The sequence below is a fragment of the Cottoperca gobio genome, chromosome 20, assembly GCF_900634415.1.
Source record: "Cottoperca gobio chromosome 20, fCotGob3.1, whole genome shotgun sequence".
Classification (NCBI taxonomy): domain Eukaryota; kingdom Metazoa; phylum Chordata; class Actinopteri; order Perciformes; family Bovichtidae; genus Cottoperca; species Cottoperca gobio.
In genome coordinates this window covers 13462192-13479482 of record NC_041374.1, presented here as the reverse complement: position 1 = coordinate 13479482, position 17291 = coordinate 13462192, and the positions used below count along the sequence as shown (strand labels likewise).

At 41.8% G+C, this 17291-nt stretch overlaps 1 protein-coding gene across 1 annotated transcript in view; it reads right to left on the bottom strand.

The window, feature by feature from the left end:
* prkdc (protein kinase, DNA-activated, catalytic subunit) overlaps positions 1–17291 on the bottom strand; it is a 34523-nt gene that overhangs the window by 9387 nt on the left and 7845 nt on the right. The window contains exons 26-74 of the mRNA XM_029457792.1: positions 16923–17030; positions 16583–16809; positions 16197–16291; positions 15662–15764; positions 15278–15411; positions 14954–15184; positions 14612–14835; positions 14317–14525; positions 14067–14199; positions 13727–13885; positions 13336–13539; positions 12991–13179; positions 12693–12797; positions 12405–12572; positions 12095–12222; positions 11787–11994; positions 11434–11612; positions 11164–11332; positions 10942–11007; positions 10790–10853; positions 10389–10537; positions 10065–10205; positions 9816–9935; positions 9550–9693; positions 9234–9385; positions 8741–8872; positions 8423–8534; positions 8133–8257; positions 7813–7962; positions 7243–7416; positions 6897–6995; positions 6587–6797; positions 6286–6460; positions 5972–6175; positions 5394–5509; positions 5183–5314; positions 4878–5057; positions 4322–4530; positions 3717–3855; positions 3387–3575; positions 2962–3186; positions 2676–2784; positions 2304–2406; positions 2063–2225; positions 1801–1975; positions 1165–1358; positions 880–1063; positions 635–795; positions 93–304 (exon numbers count right to left, since the gene is read on the bottom strand). Coding sequence (XP_029313652.1) covers positions 93–304; positions 635–795; positions 880–1063; positions 1165–1358; positions 1801–1975; positions 2063–2225; positions 2304–2406; positions 2676–2784; positions 2962–3186; positions 3387–3575; positions 3717–3855; positions 4322–4530; positions 4878–5057; positions 5183–5314; positions 5394–5509; positions 5972–6175; positions 6286–6460; positions 6587–6797; positions 6897–6995; positions 7243–7416; positions 7813–7962; positions 8133–8257; positions 8423–8534; positions 8741–8872; positions 9234–9385; positions 9550–9693; positions 9816–9935; positions 10065–10205; positions 10389–10537; positions 10790–10853; positions 10942–11007; positions 11164–11332; positions 11434–11612; positions 11787–11994; positions 12095–12222; positions 12405–12572; positions 12693–12797; positions 12991–13179; positions 13336–13539; positions 13727–13885; positions 14067–14199; positions 14317–14525; positions 14612–14835; positions 14954–15184; positions 15278–15411; positions 15662–15764; positions 16197–16291; positions 16583–16809; positions 16923–17030 — 7682 coding nt within the window. The remainder of the gene's footprint in view (positions 1–92; positions 305–634; positions 796–879; positions 1064–1164; positions 1359–1800; positions 1976–2062; positions 2226–2303; positions 2407–2675; positions 2785–2961; positions 3187–3386; positions 3576–3716; positions 3856–4321; positions 4531–4877; positions 5058–5182; positions 5315–5393; positions 5510–5971; positions 6176–6285; positions 6461–6586; positions 6798–6896; positions 6996–7242; positions 7417–7812; positions 7963–8132; positions 8258–8422; positions 8535–8740; positions 8873–9233; positions 9386–9549; positions 9694–9815; positions 9936–10064; positions 10206–10388; positions 10538–10789; positions 10854–10941; positions 11008–11163; positions 11333–11433; positions 11613–11786; positions 11995–12094; positions 12223–12404; positions 12573–12692; positions 12798–12990; positions 13180–13335; positions 13540–13726; positions 13886–14066; positions 14200–14316; positions 14526–14611; positions 14836–14953; positions 15185–15277; positions 15412–15661; positions 15765–16196; positions 16292–16582; positions 16810–16922; positions 17031–17291) is intronic.

Here is a 17291-nt window from a genome sequence, read left to right as displayed (position 1 = left end):
GACACACAATATCAATAGGTAGACATTTACATATATTATAGTCATTTCTTTTCCATTTCTTTCTTCCCCAGACAAAACATTAGGCAGTTCACCTGTTGACAAATTCATGCTGCTGGTGGCCTGTAGCAGAGTCTTCAAACTGGTAACTCTCGCTGCTGATCATAAGAGCGTAAACCAGCGCCTGAGGGTAGCACTCTGCTATCTGCCCAATGCAGTGCTGCACAGCCACAGCTTCCGGCTTGTCCAATAGGGCGACCATTTGACTAATCCAGCCAATCAGCATCCAGCAGGGAACTGACATCATCTACACACGGAAAGATAACAGTCTGGTTTCCATAAGATTACAGAAATAACCCAGCTAATAAAGTTTGAATGGGGTCCGCATTTAATGTAAGCATTTTCACTAAAACCGTACTATTTAAAACACGTCCGCATAAACATCTGATGTTTTGACATAGTTTTGCTTTTGTTAAATGCAGACACCATTCATCAAGAATATACTCCACTTTTGGATCCTTGGTTTACCAAGGTAACAAGGGGTGAGTGCTTGATTTACAAATGATCGTTTTAGGGTTGAAGTATTCCTTTAATGTGGTTTTAGCCTCCACGACATCCCTGGTCATAACATTCTAACCTCTTTTGTTATGAGGTCCAGTGTCTCAGAAGGGTACAACTCAATGATCTGCAGCAGACGTGGGAACTTGAGGCGAGCTTCCTCCGAGTTCATCTTCAGTGCTTTCAACATGCTCTCCACAACATGAACAGGCAGTGTGAATAGGTCTGGAAATTGGCTTTCTGTAACAAAACGCAAAAAACATATCAAGTTAGATCACCGGGTTACTGCCGCATGCTGCACAATTAGTTAGTATTACTACTTACCAGTATCTCTCTGCTCCTCCTCTCGCAGTCGTTTGTCACAGAAGTTAGCCAAAGCCATGTATGTCTCAATGATGCTGCTGCTTTCCACACAGTCCTCAGTATAAGACTGCAGTTCTTCATCAGCCTTTCTGGTAGCATCACACAGCAACTGCAATGCTTTTAACTGCAGCCCCACTTCCACTTTCTGCAGGATAAACAGCAAATAACTCTCTCAATTACATAGCCTCTTTGTACACGCTGTAGTCATACTGTAAAATAATTTAAATATACAAGTATTGTACCCACCTTTGGATTTTCAGTGGGCCAAGCAGCTCCAGAAAGCTTTGCAATTCTCTCTGCTTTCTCAGCTTCAATAGATCCCAGGACTGACGGGCTCCTGCTAACAGCTGTGGCCAGGATGTGGAAAGACGTACCCTGGAGTATCTTTTGGTATCTGAATACTTTAGCTGTGGCACTCTGACAGTCAGCCTGAAGGTCCTCTGCAGAGAGAAAAAGAGCCAACATGAAACATCTCAATAGGAAACAAGAGCAGCTGAAGTCACACTTAACTTTATGTGCATGTCACGGCAACTTTCTAGTTAAAAATCTAAAGTGAAATCATCTCACCAATATCATGTCATATGCTGATTACCTTATATTTAAAATATGTTTTTTTACTTCATATCAATGCAACTATAACTAACTAACCACCTAATTAGCTTAAATAATTATAAAAATGATATTAAGATGATATTATTTAGCTGACATCCTGACTTATTCAATTACTACAATGTTTTAAACAAGAACAAGTGCTTAAATGCTTAAAGTTCACAAAATCTAGCAAGTCAAAAGTAAAATGACAAAAAGTGACAAATACAGTAAAGTGGATTCTCAGTTGTGTAATCGCCAAGATAATATTCAGGAGTAATTCCCCCTGCTTACCCAGCAGTGGGATAGTCTTCAGCACTGTACTGATTTGCTCCACAGGACCCTGGGCCTGGCTGCGTCTATGGTTGTAGCGGCTAAAACTGTGGACCCACCGCAACAACCAGCCTCTGTTTGTTTTGGCATCCTTGTGAAGTTCCTTCAGCAGCTTGGTGGCCACAGGAAAGTTATTCTGAAAACAACACGTGTGTTTCCAAAGTGAGTGTGTGATAAACATGTGAGAGCACAAAAAGAGGAACTTCCACAGCTGTTTCTTCACCTGCTTCCGCGCGCTGTTGGCCATTTGTAGCTTCATGTTGAACTTGCAGTCATTTACTAATGTGTCAATGTCACCTGCTGGGTCTTCTGAACCGTCCACCTCCATACTGTCACTGGGAGCGTGGCCTCTCAGCTTTTCCCTGATCTTGTCCAAAAAGAAACATCTGAAACACAGAGATGAAATTTGTTATCTTGATCATTTCAAAGATTTGTAAGCAAAATATAACTTTTTCTTTTCTTACCGAGACGTAATGATATCATCCCATAAATTCACTGGATCCGCTTTAGCGTCAGGGTACCGCTCGGTCCACAGTCTGATGAGGCGCTTGAGGGAACTCACAGACACTAATGAATGAAACACAATGAAAGTTACTAAACTTTGAAAACAATGTTCTTGTCCCCACTCTCAAAAGTATCAAACAAACAGTTGCCGATAAAGTATTCTTCAATTTCTGCAAAAAAATAAAATAAATGTGCATTTTATTTGGATATTCACTGTTGTTTGAGTTGTTAAGGCATTAAGGCAAGGAGTTGTATCTCCATGATTGTTTGCACTTTTTGTACGTCGCTTTGGACAAAAGCGTCAGCTAAATGAAATGTAATTATCTGCTCACCGTCTCCTTTAATGAACAGCAGGAAGTCCTGGATTTCAGTCAAGGCCTGCACTGACTGCAGGATGGTCAGTCGACTTTGAGTCAACAGTGTATCCACACTGGAGTAATTCTATAAGAGGCAAAGACATTAAGTGCACTGCTAATTGTCTGAATTCAAAATATATATTTATATTTTACAGTAAAAACATACATTTGTATTGCTTTTAAAGTAAGAAGGAACTAATAATGATCTTTGCTGTTCTTAAACTATGAGGTGATGGATACAACGTGACGTGTAACAGCTGACCTGCATAAAGAGCTGCATGGCGTGATTGGTGTAGTATTTTGCACGGTCATAGTCCTCCTGCAGGATGTAGAGCAAGCTGAGCTCTTGGCTGTAATGGCTTTCCAGTAGCTTTTTGCTCTCCTCCACCCTCATGGCTTTGTCAATGAAGCTGAGAAGAGTTTGATCCGTCTCACCCAGCTGCAGCTGCTTCAACATGCTGCGAATCATGTATTGCAGGTACATTTCCTGGCACAAATGTAAAAGAACTCATGTGAGAAATTGCATTACAACTGTAGGGGCATAGTGTTGATACTTTAAGTTTATGTTCATTGTGTATTGCACATAAGGACTTAAAATGATATCTCTGGAATCAAAAACTGCAGGATGTCAGCCGCCCTGGTACATGACTGAGAATTCCCTTGACTGTGAAAGGTCAGATCTATTACCTGGTAGAGCGGCTCCGACCACATCCTCTCGAGGTTGGGTGGGGTGTGTTCATCTATGTAAACGGTGGAGCAGTACTGAAGAGACTTCCACTCAGTCAGATGATTGTAGGCCTCCATTGCAGCTATTTCCCAGAAGGCCTTCTCGGAGTCAGTGGGCTCGTCATCACTCCATTGCTCAGTGTTCAGAGCCTGCCATTATGGAAGAGAGTGTGCAAGTTAACACTAAAGTTCTACACACGCAGCAAGGAATCGGTTAAAACCGGACCAATCCAGGTGCATTGGCGTGCTACCTAAGCACGGTGCTAGATGTTGTATTGGAGACAGCAATACCTCATTGTAAAGCTTCACAGCTTCTGCAAAGTCAGTGTTGGCTTCAGCTTGAAGCGCAGCACAGGTGATCGACTTGGTCCCAACTTTACCACCAAAGATGCCGCGCACAACATCATAATCCTCCAAGGATCTGTAAAGTCTGGAGAACAGAGGGAACAAAGAGTACTACAATCAACCAAAGCAATACACTCATCTAAAGGTGACTGATCTGTACTCCTGACAACATGTGTAGGGACAGACGTGAGGTACATGTTCGCATTCTTTTGAAGTGAAGTGAACTGATATCGTTATATGCATCTTTTTTCAATCTCACACATTTGACTATTTGTTTAGCAGCCGTCTAGAGTAAATGTGTGGGCCTACTATGTTTTACAAATTGTAGATTGGGAATAGAACTTTCAGAAGATTTTGTTTTGCTTTAATCCCTGAAATACATTTTGCTGCTGCCCACAGCAATACATACATTGCACCAACATCTACTGTGGGTAATAAACTGTCCCTAATGCAAACCCTACTTCAAAAAAATCTGAAACATCCCCTTAATTTTACTGTCTCCATTGGAAAACCGGATAGAACCAGTATCAAGGTAAACACCATTGTAATACCTTGCCAGGTGGATCCATTTATTGGTGTCTGGGGGGATTTCCTTGCGTCCTCTGGACCGTTTGGCGGGAGGCTGTTCGGGGCCACCGGCATGCAACAAGCCCTCTTCCAGCAGCAGGATGCCCGACGGCTGCTGGAGACTCATCAGGCAAGTGGAGCTGATGGCTGCTGGATCGAGCTGATGCAGCTCTTTATGCTGGTGGCACATTTCCTGACAACACAACACAAGCAGATTATTAACTCAACTCATCAGCTTTCAGACTTAAAGTTTGAATTTTGAGATTGACTTTGATAGTCGAGCTATAAAATAACAAGGCACCGACAGTAATATTGGAGCTCTTGCATGGCACATTTTATTTCTTGCTACTTTAATAGCTTTTCTACAAAAGGTGAACCATAATGGCCATAAATACAGTGTTTCACTTTGGATATAAACGGTAATTAATACAGACACCACTTTCATTTTGACACTATAAATGAATGCTGTACTTTTTCAGATTCAAGACTTTGCCAGAAGAGTGAAGATATTAAAGTAGTTCATTCATCTGAGGGTCATACCTGCACACATGCTATAAATGGAGGGAAGCAGAGGGTGCTCTTGCTCAGGAATGTATTCATGCTGCACCGTAGCTCCTCTTTAATCCTCATGCTCTCCCCTCGTGGTTTGTGTGTTTCCATTTCTTGGAGAATTCCAGCAAACAGGGAGCTGAAAAGCTGTTTGGCTAAAATTGGATCTCTCTGAAGGAACATGCATAGGAAAAGAGAAACCCATTAGCTGTGATCAAAGCGGTTTGTTTTCAGTTTTTTTTGGGTATGAAGTACACAGAGAGCAGCACTAGCCCAAGTAACACTGCCACTGTTACCTGGGCTAGTGCTTGGAGGGGTGCGATAAGGCTGCTGTGTGGGATCTGGACGTCTGGAAAGTCTCCCACTCTGTAGTTACGATAGAGAGTCACCTGAGCCTCTTTCCGGAGCCTCTGATCAGCTTTGTCTTCCTGTGGGACACCCAACAGAACCACTTACGTTAGCGACACTGGAAGTTTGGGGAAGTGAGTGACAGTAAGCAACAGTTACCTTTTTCTGTCTTTGATGTTGGATCTCTTTTTGTGCAAAATTCAAGCTGACTTTCTCCTGATCCTTCAGAAATCTGCGTCTCAACCTGAGGATGTTATACCGTTGCTCGTTTGCTGCTGTTGACATATAGACAACAAGATGTTCACATTAACATCATTTCAATTAATTTGGAATGCGTTACTTCAAAAAACTTAATGCAATTGTTCTGATAGTTAACAGAGAACATCGACCTGTTATGAATAACAATAATCATCCTGCACATGAAGTCTTGTACACATATGTGTTCAGTTTTAACTGTAAAAAATAACCTAACAAGTCAGATTGATAAGTTTTGAAACGTTACCTCATTGACTATTTGGACACCATATACCAGCAGATCAAAGCATGTTTCTATGAAAGCCCTCTTTTTAAAAATGGCAAAGGTACTTTTTATGACCAAAATGCCCTTATTCCGACAGTGAACTACAGTAGTAATAACTGTGTAATAACTGCAGAAACTCTCACCCAACATTTCTCTCTTGAAAGACATACATATGGAAATACATATTTAAAAGGTGAGTGAGTACTCAGAGACTGACCTCTCGTGCGGCTGTCCACCTCATCGTTTGATGAAGTAAGGCGCCTGAGGCCAAAGCCTTGTCCTACCGGTCTCCTTGCTGCAGTTTGCCGCTGTCCTTTCTTATCAAACGCCAACAATGAAGACAGAGACTCAGAGCCAAGTGTGTAGTCTGCTAGTGTATCCACACTGCTGCCCGTCAGCCAGTTATATGCTGTACGTCGACCTGGGGAAAATAATAGATCAATACAAATGTACCGGTGTTAACCTGCACATTCTGGGACTGCAAAGCAACAGGTACTGCTTCAATACAAGGAGATTTAATTATAGCTGCACCTGCTGTTTGGGTTTGGCTGAACTCTAATGAAGTCTGAGTGGCTCGGACCTTCCCCTTTATGCTTCCAGACTGCGACGCTGCCACACTCTCTGGATTTTGAGAGCTTTGGGTTTCAACAAACATGGGAGTCATCACTGTGCTCCTGAAGCGCCAGTTGGAATCAATCACATAGTCCTAGAGAGTGGAAAAATGTTTTTAATACATCAGTCTCATCAGGAACATACAAATAAAAAAATCTCAAGCTTGAAATCTTTGAAGCTAATTTTCAAATCGAGCCAGAGAGAAATAAATGCTGCCGACCTGGAAGGTACACTCAGACAGCGGATACTCAAACATGTTGCGTTTGAAGTCAGGACTCTGGCTGGTTGTTTCCAGCAACAGATTGGTAGCCAAGCTTAAGAAACATCTTTCAATGTGACAGGAGTACAGAGAGCGAAGCACCGTCATCATTCGCTCAAGGGTCGCAATGGGGAGGCGCTTCTCCTGACTCCAGAAGTTACGAACATAGAGCCTGAAAACATAATGGAGAGAGGTGTTGTTTTCAGTTGAAACACACAATTAATATTGTAAAGTGAATTGTAAAGGCAAGTGACACGTTGTGGGTATTTACTGAAGGCCTTGGTTTTCTTCAGACAGTCCCTGAAGTAGTTTTTCTTTAGCTGCATTCAAAACCTCGACTGAGGTGCTGTCTTCCATGCTCTCTGCATCACTGGAGGAATAAGAAAAACGGTGCATCATTAAAGTTCACATCAGAGACGTAACAACAGACCTGCAAGATAATACAAGTTATGCTGAAGAATTTGCACTATTTGCTATCTGGAATTTATTTTTGCCCCACACTGGTTGATTGTTTTACTGGCAATTAATATTGTAGTCAGAAAGAGTAATCGAGTAACAAGACACAGAGGCGGTAAACGATTTGTTTGAGAACATAAAGCTAAAAAGGCCCATAGTACCTGTAGTTGTCCTGGATCCACATGAGGATGTCGTACATCCTCTCTCTGCACACTGGTGAAGGATGGGAGACAAAAGCCGTCACAGGTCCCAGGAGCTCCTGAAGCTGAACTGGAGTCAGCCGGGCAATAATCTTGTGGATGATATCCAGACACACTCTCTGCCTCGCTTCATCCCTGAAGAATAATGTGCAGAAACATGTGTTCAGCACAAATAAATATTCAAATGTCTTTCAATGTGACATTTACACTTTTTATTTATTAGCTTAAAAAGATAAAAAGGGAGAATGCCCTGAATGTCAAATCTCTTTTGATTCTCTGTATTTGATGTTCACAAAGGAACTGGACGCAAGCTTCTGTCTCACATGAGTGACATTTTAAATAAAGTTTACATTTTTATGACCAGTTCCATAGACTCCTGTACCTGTTTTACTGAAGGGGAACAATTAACGTAGAAAGTGACATCACACTATTTAGAACAAACAACAACGCAGTGTAGAAGCTAGCTGCGTTTGTCAAACCAGAAGAAGAGTAAGCATGCAGATCATGGAGAAGAGTATGGTTAGGACTTACCTGTGCACCATCATCTGAATGAAGCCTGTGGTTTTCAGATGCAGAAAGATTTCTGGGATGACATCAGCTCGACTCAGCACGCACTCCAAACAATTAGTCTTTAAGATGCCGTGCAACTTTGGCAGGAGGGAGAACACAAAGTTGACAAACCTGAAATATTAGAAATAAAGCTGCAGTTACAATAATGACAGAAAGGTTAGAACATTTCTTAATTTCTAAAGTTTAGGATAGTGTCAAAGGCAATTTATATGCTTAGAATTGACTGTGTTGATTCAAATGATTTCTATTGCATAAAACATAAAACAGAACTACAAACTCACCGATCCATAAATGGAGGGAAGTGCTTTGACACTTTGTTCAAGCAAATAATGAACTTGTCATCCATGTCCTTTTTCTTCAGATTTGTTATCTTACTTCCAGCAAGACTGAGAAGTTCTTGACGATGCTGAGACAAGAATAAAAAAAGAAAAAGTGTTAAGTATTGTGGATAACATAACATTGGAAGAGGGTTTTATCATCAAGCTATCTGCTGACTGTAGCTCAGCATTAATTTCCTCAGACATAAATGAAGTGTAACTGTAATTTAACCAGACTGGGGAAGGTCTCATACATCGTCCACTTCAGTCATATTCTTCAGGATGAGGCCGATAATTTCAGCAGCGGCTGCGTAGACTTCTTTATACCTTACGAAGGACACGTTGTTGGTGAGAGACTGGATGTACCTGAAAAAACAAAGACACTTTGTACGTGAGCAGTTATTTGAGGTACAACACACATGTACACACGTTTCTAATACATTTTCTATTTCTCTTCCTGGCTGTTGATTTAGTTCAGCTAAACTTGCAGCTTGCAACTCAAATAATAACATTTACATTAGCAAATTGAATTATTGTCAAAGTAAGTTAAGTCATCAGCTGACACGGTTTACCTGTCATATTCAATTCCACATGAGGCGTCGTAAGCAGGGAGGTTGTTGGCCAGGATGATTCCGAGCAGCTGAAGTCCAACAGAGTTGTCTTTGCTATTTGGATCGATGCCACAAAATCGCTCGTATATCAGACTACAGGAGAAGAGATAAAGTCAATGACCCATTCAAATTCAACACGCACTTTGTCACAAAGTGAGAATGCAGACACCAGCCAGGAAACAGATTGTACAGCATGTGGACCAGCATACAGTTACTCTATCATGTATATTCTCTCCATTTGATTACTGATGTCAACTTTCCTTCTGGCTTTGAAACATCACTTGCCTTTTGTAAATTGGATCTGTTGTTACCTGGTATTCCACCCACCTGTAGAGCTTTAACCTTCAGGGAACATGCATCACAGAGTAAAGAGGTTCTGAGTCCTGAACTTTCCACTGAGCTACAGGTTAGTGTCACAAGCATATCAACTGTTCAGTGAGACTGACGGTAATACCTGTAAGGCACATGCAGACAGTCTTTCCAGCACTCTACTAGAGTGCGAATGATCTCCAGATTGTGGCGGAAAACTGCCCTCTTGGAGTGGAAGCTGTGCCTCATCAGGAACTCTAACAGCCGGTTGGCGAGCACTTCATCTCTGGGGTTACCCTGGGACAAAACAATCCTGTTACTAATGATACTAGTTAGATTAGATAATTATAACAACATATAACAGTAGCTTGAACAACAATTGGGGATACTTCCACACTGATATACGCACAGATCATGACAAAATGTATAGTTGCCATCTTTAAAATGTAAATATTTGCAACCTTGGGGCTTGCCAGGCTTGTCCAAGAGAGCACTATGACGACGATATCCACCACCATAAAATGGATCCCCTCTCCTCCGTTGTTTCCAGAAACTACGATCTGCAGCAGCGGCCCGAGCCAGTGTTTGGCATAGGGTCGGAAAACCTGGAAACATCAACCGCAAAGATTAAATACACAAACAAAGAGTGAACACAAGAGGAGCAGAGTATGATGTGTCACATACGGGTAGAAACATCAAATCTATTTATTTTCAAAGACACATTTACCTCCTCAGTGTTGATGATGAGCTTTGAGATGAAGAGTCTAATATTCAGAGGTGTTGCTGGATTTGCTAGTTTTGCATGTAGAAATTTCATCCACGGAGGAAGTTCACTGGTCATACTTCCCTGTTTCATTAACAAAGGAGAGAGCAAACATTTGACATGTCTTCTTCACTTAAACCTGCTCAGATAAAGCGTGATAGATCGTAAAAAGATCCAAAGTAAAAACCTGCTTTACTTTTCAGTGCCACTGACCTGTTCAATGTTGGGGGTTATGTCATTCCTCACCATGTGACCAATAAGAGCAATCATGGTCGCCATGCATTCATGCTGATTTAGCTCGTCCATTTCTAGATCCCCCATTGCATCCTGGGAGAGATTTGTCTCTTCCGTCTCCTAGATGTACAAACAACAAACTTCCTTATCATCATCACAACCAGATTATAACGTTACTGCACATTATCCGTCACAGTTTAACACATATACATTTAGTTTTCCTCTGAAACAACGTTTACACCATCATGTGACACTAAATCATGTGACAAGCTCAGCAGAGTTTTTTAAACTACAAAGACTAACTCTTTTCACAACGGCGCGTCTTTGTCCTTCTGGGTTTTGGGAGTTGAAGGAAAAGCTTTGGACTCCGGTGGAAAAATCAAACTGACTCATCTCCTCACTGAGGCTGCTGTCGGCCATGTAAGACTGGGAGGACAGATACACTGGCGCTTCTGTGGAAACCACAACAAAAACCTCATTAACAAACTTAAAGAAAACTTAGGGTTAAATACTGGAAATGCACTGACCTCTATGTCCAAATTACACATCCCATTTCACTAAAGAGCAGGGCATTGTCATTGAACTCAAGGTCAGTCTAATAATTAAGTATTACCACTTAGCACTTTTGGGCTGGAGACATAATGCAGTACAATAAGGAACTCAACTGTTCTGTGATTGAACATTGTTGGTCGCACAGTAAATACCTCCATTCTCCTCGCTCACTTCTTGTCGAATAATGACGTATTTCTTCTTTCTCTCAAGCGGGACCTACAGTGATGAAGATATGAACGAATGAACCTACATAACTGCAACTCAAAGTATCGTGTTAAACAAACAGGCATGAAAAAAACCATACCTCGATTTCAATTGGAAAGTTGTAGATCCTTTCAGTGTCAATGATATTCTCCAGAATGAACTGATTCTGCACAAGGAGAGAAAACCACAATCAGTGAACACAAGAGACCATCATTCCTCTCTCCCCAATGTGCAGGGAATTCATTGTCGTTCATCGTTCCAAAATGAAAGACGACTGCAGTGGTGAAGTAAGTCGGATGTAATTATAGAAGCCAGTCCTTACCTTCTCTGGTTTCTCACTGAAGAGGAAGCCGTGGTAGAATTTGGGCTCATTGAAGCTGCAGCTGATGACTGCGATGGCACAGTTGTATGCAGCACAGTGATAGTGTCTCCTAAGTTTAAGGTGCTGAGTCTCACCAGACATGTTCTCAGTGAATGCTCCAAAACATGACCTAAATGAAATGAAATCAATATTCATCATGTATTCATGGAATAATGAGCACATTCTACATCATTGTCTTGTCATTTCTTGACTTGTGATGGGGAGTCCTACTTGATCAAGGTCTTGGACAGCTCGTTGCCCTCCGTTTTGTCTGACTGACAGTAGGCTTGATTAATGCGGGATTCTTTGGAGTACACCTCTTCTTTGGGAAGCCGGGAATACAGGAGCTCCATCAGCTTGTAGCAGCCGTTCTTCTTCATCAACTGGATCTCAAAGTCGGTGTCATTTGACTAAAATTGAAAACATAAATTAGCAGCAAAGCGATTGTCAAATGCGCTTCTCTGATCTAAATAACACAGCACTAGCCAGATTAATACCAGATTGACTAACACATATACTTGGAGAACATTACAACATTGTGTCTTCAAATATTTCCCTAAATGCAACAGTGTTAAGAAGCAAACCTTAGTGAAGCGGCTGAGCAGCAAAACAACTATGTCGTAGACATTTGCCGCAAAGAAGTCATTCAGGGCCTTGGTGCTACAGTGAGACGCAAGAGGAAGCAGAACCCTGTCCATCATGGCCTGCAGCATGGACCTCATGGGAAAATCCCCCTGCTTGATCACCCCGTACACTGTGCACAGTAGCTGAAGCTGCCGCTCACTGCTTGACCTGGGTAGGCATTGACAAACACAAAATAAGCATCGATCTAATGCAGACATCTACCAAGGCCAATGGTGCATTCAAGTGCTCCTTGGATGGCTTTACTAACCGCTTAGCAATTTTTTGGAAGCAGGTTTGGAAGGGCTCCTCCATGATGTGTTTTCTATCTCGACACAGAATCCCTGCCATCACTTTGAGCAGGAGTGGGCAGTGAGAAAGCTCTAGAGCATCCAGCAACTAAAAGACAGAAAGAAATGTAAGTGTTGTGCAACATTACAAGCTCCCAAGCACCAAGTAAAACATGGTTAAACCTACAAGAGAAACTTGCAACATAAGAATCTTTGGTCAGACTTTAGAAACCTGCAAGTCTGCTTGTATTAAAAATCTGCGTTATCCTCCTAAATCTTCAAAACACTGACCTTTCGGATGCAGTCCATGTAGTTGTTGCGATGAAGCGAGCCCTTAGCAAACTCATCTGACTGCATGGGGAAGTGGGATGCTACCAGAGAGTCAAGGGCTCTCTGCAGATCAGCCAGTGGCTCCTCTGGGAGAGTCGTGAAGAAGGGCAACACCAACAGGGCCTGACTCTGAAGGGTTCAGACAAACGAAAGGGAAGAAACATCATTAACACATTTTCAAGCTCAATCGGAAAAGGTAAGAATTATACAGTAATTTGACTTTGTCAAAAACATAATTATTTCCCTTACCTTGAGATTTAGTGGAAGATCCATGTCAACCAGCAGCATAGTGAAAGTGGAAAACACCGGTCTGAACACTTCATGGTTGATATCGGAGCAGACAGAGGAGTCGATCTGATGAGAGGGAAAAAGTGTCCATGAAATAGATTAACAAAACTATAAAGAAATAAACTATAGGGAAGCTTTTATTGTACTATTACTCAGGGGTCTTAACGTAGTCACAAACCTAGCAGTGACCTAGTTAATGAGACAAAGGCTGTTTTTCTCAGGGACATGGAGCAGCACAGTAACTTCAGCTTAACAATACCTGTAGGAGCTTGGAGAGCAGCAGAAGAGTGGCAGTTTTGCTCTCTGGAGTTGAGGAGTGTCCTTTCCACCACGACTGCAGACTATTCCATCTTCTTAGCACCTCTTCCACCAGCTGTTTTCCCTGAGTCTTCCTCACGGAGCGCTCTCTAAAGCTGTGGTCCAGCATGCCATTCAGCAGCATACTCACCTGATGAACAATTCAACAGACAATCACCACTTCACACACAGAAAAACAGTAATGTTCCTTTAACAGATGCATGGATACGATGCAAAAATGGTTGTACAAAAACATTTTCTAAAAATTGTTTTTTAATATGTTGAGAAAAAGAGTTGACAGAGATACCATGCTGGGGTTTTGAGAGGACGCTTTCATGAGGCGTGGTACTGTGGTGTCCAGACTTCTCAGCAGCTCAGTGTTGATGGTCGTCTGGAAGAGGCTGTAGAAGTACTCGCCGTGGGAGAAGCTCAGGAACTTATTGCTGTGACTTCCAGATATTGGCACATAAAGCATGATGGTGTTCAACAACAAGTCCACCAGCTGCTCACTCTGCAGAGAAACAGCAAAATACAACAGAACTCAGCAAGCTGTGAAACATTTAAGCTCATAGAAAAGAAAAACTTGCATTATATTCTTTTGCTGTAGTCACTTGCCTGCAGCTCCAATAACTCACCGTAAGGACTTTAAAGTGAATCAGATCTTGATCAAATCTAATCCAAAGAGAGGTAGCACTGACCTGTTGACTTAGAGAGAAGGCAAGCTGAAGCAGGCCATCCGCCAGCCTCTTGGTATTTATGTCCAAGGATGGAAGTGCCTTCCTGTCCTCACCAGGTGCTATACCTTTATACACAGTCATTAGAAGTCGGGACCCAAGGGATTTGGCATAGGTGGCATCCTTTAACACGACGAGAAAGACAGAAACACAAAAGGCTGCTACTTAAGTTAAGCATCAATGATTATGAAAACTGAACTGCATGGCACATCTGGACAACCTGAATAAATGCAGCTGCAAATATAAAGCTTATTGTGGGTTAAATGTCAAATGTTTAGATTTGAATATGTCCGAGGCCAAATACCTGGCCGTCCAGAATGGAGCTGAGGAAGTCGGCTTTGTGGATCTGCTTACAGGAAGACAGAACCATTTCCATCTGGTCATGGCGGCTTATAGTGCTGGACTGGTAGAGATCCACCGCACACAACTCTTCTACACTAGAGAAATCAAATTAAGAAATCAAATGATTACTGGTGGTGATAACTGTACTATCATCTCAAGCTTTATGGTCTCAGAGAATGCAATCAGATCATCATCAATCATGATTAACAAACCTTTGACGGGAGATGTTTGTCCGCAAACTGCTTTCTAGACGAGCGTGGTAGGGTGAGGCCAGCAGCGCCTTTAGTAAAGGAACACACACTTCTGGGAGGTTCTTCATTACCTCCACATCTGCCATGTTGAAACCTACAGTGGACGGCTCACACACCACCAGCGTAGTCAGCTTAAAGAAATCTGAGATAAAAATGTCTTGTTCCAGAAGCTGTGAATAAACAAATGAGATAGTGAGCCAAAGTAAAGAAGAATCATAGCTTTCTTAATGTCGGGGTATCTTAAATTCAGCGATACCTTCCAAAACTCCTCGTCTCCTTTGACAAGAATCATGGTGGCAAACTCCAGCAGGCGGACAATGATGGTGCACTTGCTGAAGTTGTACTCGTCCACCTCTCTTGGGCTGAAGTGAGAAGTCTTCCTGCTGAGAGCAAAACAGCTCTCTGCTGCTGCCAGTTCGTGAGTTGTCAGCTCAGTCAAAAAGAAACGTATAGCTTTCAGAAAGCTTGATTTCTCTTCGCCTTGACAATAAAAGGAGGGAAATAAAAAGTATTTATTGGCGCTCACTGCATGATGATGACCAAGCAGAGGTCTCTCTGAGCACATGAACACAGAAAGAGGGGTTTTCTGATGACTTACTAAGCATTTGATGAGGCCTGATTATGTGCAAGTGGATGAAGGTGTTGTAGCAGTCCACTGCAGCCAGCAGTAGGTCCAGCCACTGCAGGGTGGCTCTGACGCTGAAAGGACCCGTCAGGTCCCTGAGAGTGGGCTGAGAGAGGAGACCTCCACCCTCAAATCGTGAGATCAGGAAACCTATGCCATGATCCTTCAGCATGCCATCGACCCACTGAGGTGGAGACTTCTTCCCTGAGTTCAGTCACACACATTTTATTTGAGTTTAATTTTTACTTGTTCATCAGATCAAGGCTAACCTTGGAGGCGCTGGGCAGGAATGCTCACCTGGGAGGAGAGGTATAAACTCATAGAAGAGCTCCATGCATTTGTGGCGACACTCAGTCTGAGGTCGACCACATTGTTCCAGAAGCCATAAAACCACATCAGAGAGGCACAGCTCCCCATCAGGTGGAAAGCCCCTGCATGAATAGAAAGAGGGAAAAAATATAATAATGGAAGATTTTATATATACATTTAATTAAGAATGTCTCATCACACACATACATATACAGTATGTATTTATGAAATGTAATGCTTAATATACACAATTTACCTAAATGCCATTTCAAATCAACTATTTCTTGTCTTTGTGTTGAGTTAGATTCACTAAGGTAAGATATGGGAAGTGTTATAGCTTGCAAACATCCAACTTGAACACTGAGTACGAACCTTGGGACGCGCATCTTAGCATTGTGCTGATTGAGACTGGGGGCCTTATGATTGATGATTCTTTTCAGATGATCGATGGCATTACAACACTGCTGCAATGTACCTGAGGGTGGAGGAGGGGCAAGAACAGATTCATACCTTTTTGAAAATTAATTGAGCTTTCAATGTTGTTGATTTCATTTTACTTCCAGTTGTGCTCATAGTTGTGTTCCGTTTGTGTGCTTTTTTTTCTGTTTGGCTATATTATAAATTATAAATAAAGGTTTGATTGAATTACAAATGTCCTTTAATGTGCAATGGAACCTTGTTTAACCCAACATGAGAGCATAACAAAGGTGATAAATACTATTCTGAATCCAATTACAAACAAATATCTTAAAATATTGTGCTTTTTCTGCAACATAAGAGGAAAACAAAAACATAATTCATGATATTAAACAACAGTGATATATCATCTTCAAAGAAAAAGCTGCTTTTGAAGCATAAATTACTGCTAATTATCGTTCATACATTGCTGAAGTGGAAGAACAATTACCCATTGATCTCTCATCTGAGTGTGCGAGAGCCAGACTTTCGACAAATATGACGAGAACTTCAAAGATAAACTGCTCCACCAAGCACTTTTCCTCCCTGCAGGGATACATAGGCAACAGCGTTGAGCAATACAGCACAAATATGTTGCTCATATAAAACAATTTCTCATTATACATTTTGTCACTGTCAAAAACTATTTATGTATTTTTAATTTATTTAATTAATTTAAATATAATGATGACAAACCCTTATCGCTATCAGCATCAGTTATCATTTACTAAATCAGTCAAACCTTAAATATCACAAACAAGATACAGCTTGCTATTACGTTAAACAGGTCTGCAGAGGTGAATTAAAAGTGTCACAACAGAGAGAAAAGTAATGTACCTGAATTGTCTGTAGATACTGTTGAATGCTAAGGCTGCACCGAGCCTTTTGAATCCATTGGGGTGTAGAGCCAAGCTGTAGATACGCTTGAACAAGGACTTCATGTTCGTCGGGCTCTTCTCTTGCTGCTTGGGGGTGGTTTGTTTGATTGACCATTTGACAAACTCTTCAATGCAGCGGCCGCAGAAGTCTCGGAGAGTGCTATCCATTGGGTCAACCACACCGTCCTGAACAGAAGAAAGACAGCAACGTGTGGCAGAAAGGAGACAAAGTGTCTTCTTGAATCCACTTGATTGAACGTTTATCCTATAAAGCTCCTTATAGAATATACAACACTTACCATGATGGCCTCCAGAACAGCTACTGTATCTTGGCTCTCAAACTTCTTGTTGTTCGTGAACCAATGAATCAGCTGCATAACCAGTGGTTCAAAGAGCTGTCTGGTCACCTGGTAAAGAAATTCACAAACATTACTGGAGACTTAATTAAAAACAACGTCGCCCCCCGAGCTCCTCTGAAAGAACCAGGCTGTGTGTTCTCACTTGCTTGTGTGCTGATAACAACATATAGCAGGTGAAATGCACCAGAAGTTATTATACAACTGGAATAACAACTGACCAACTGGAGTCCCGTGAGGTGTACATGAGATATGAAAGATGCAACTTCTCAATCATTTGTAACTGTAGCAGCTAAGTCAGAGTGAACATAC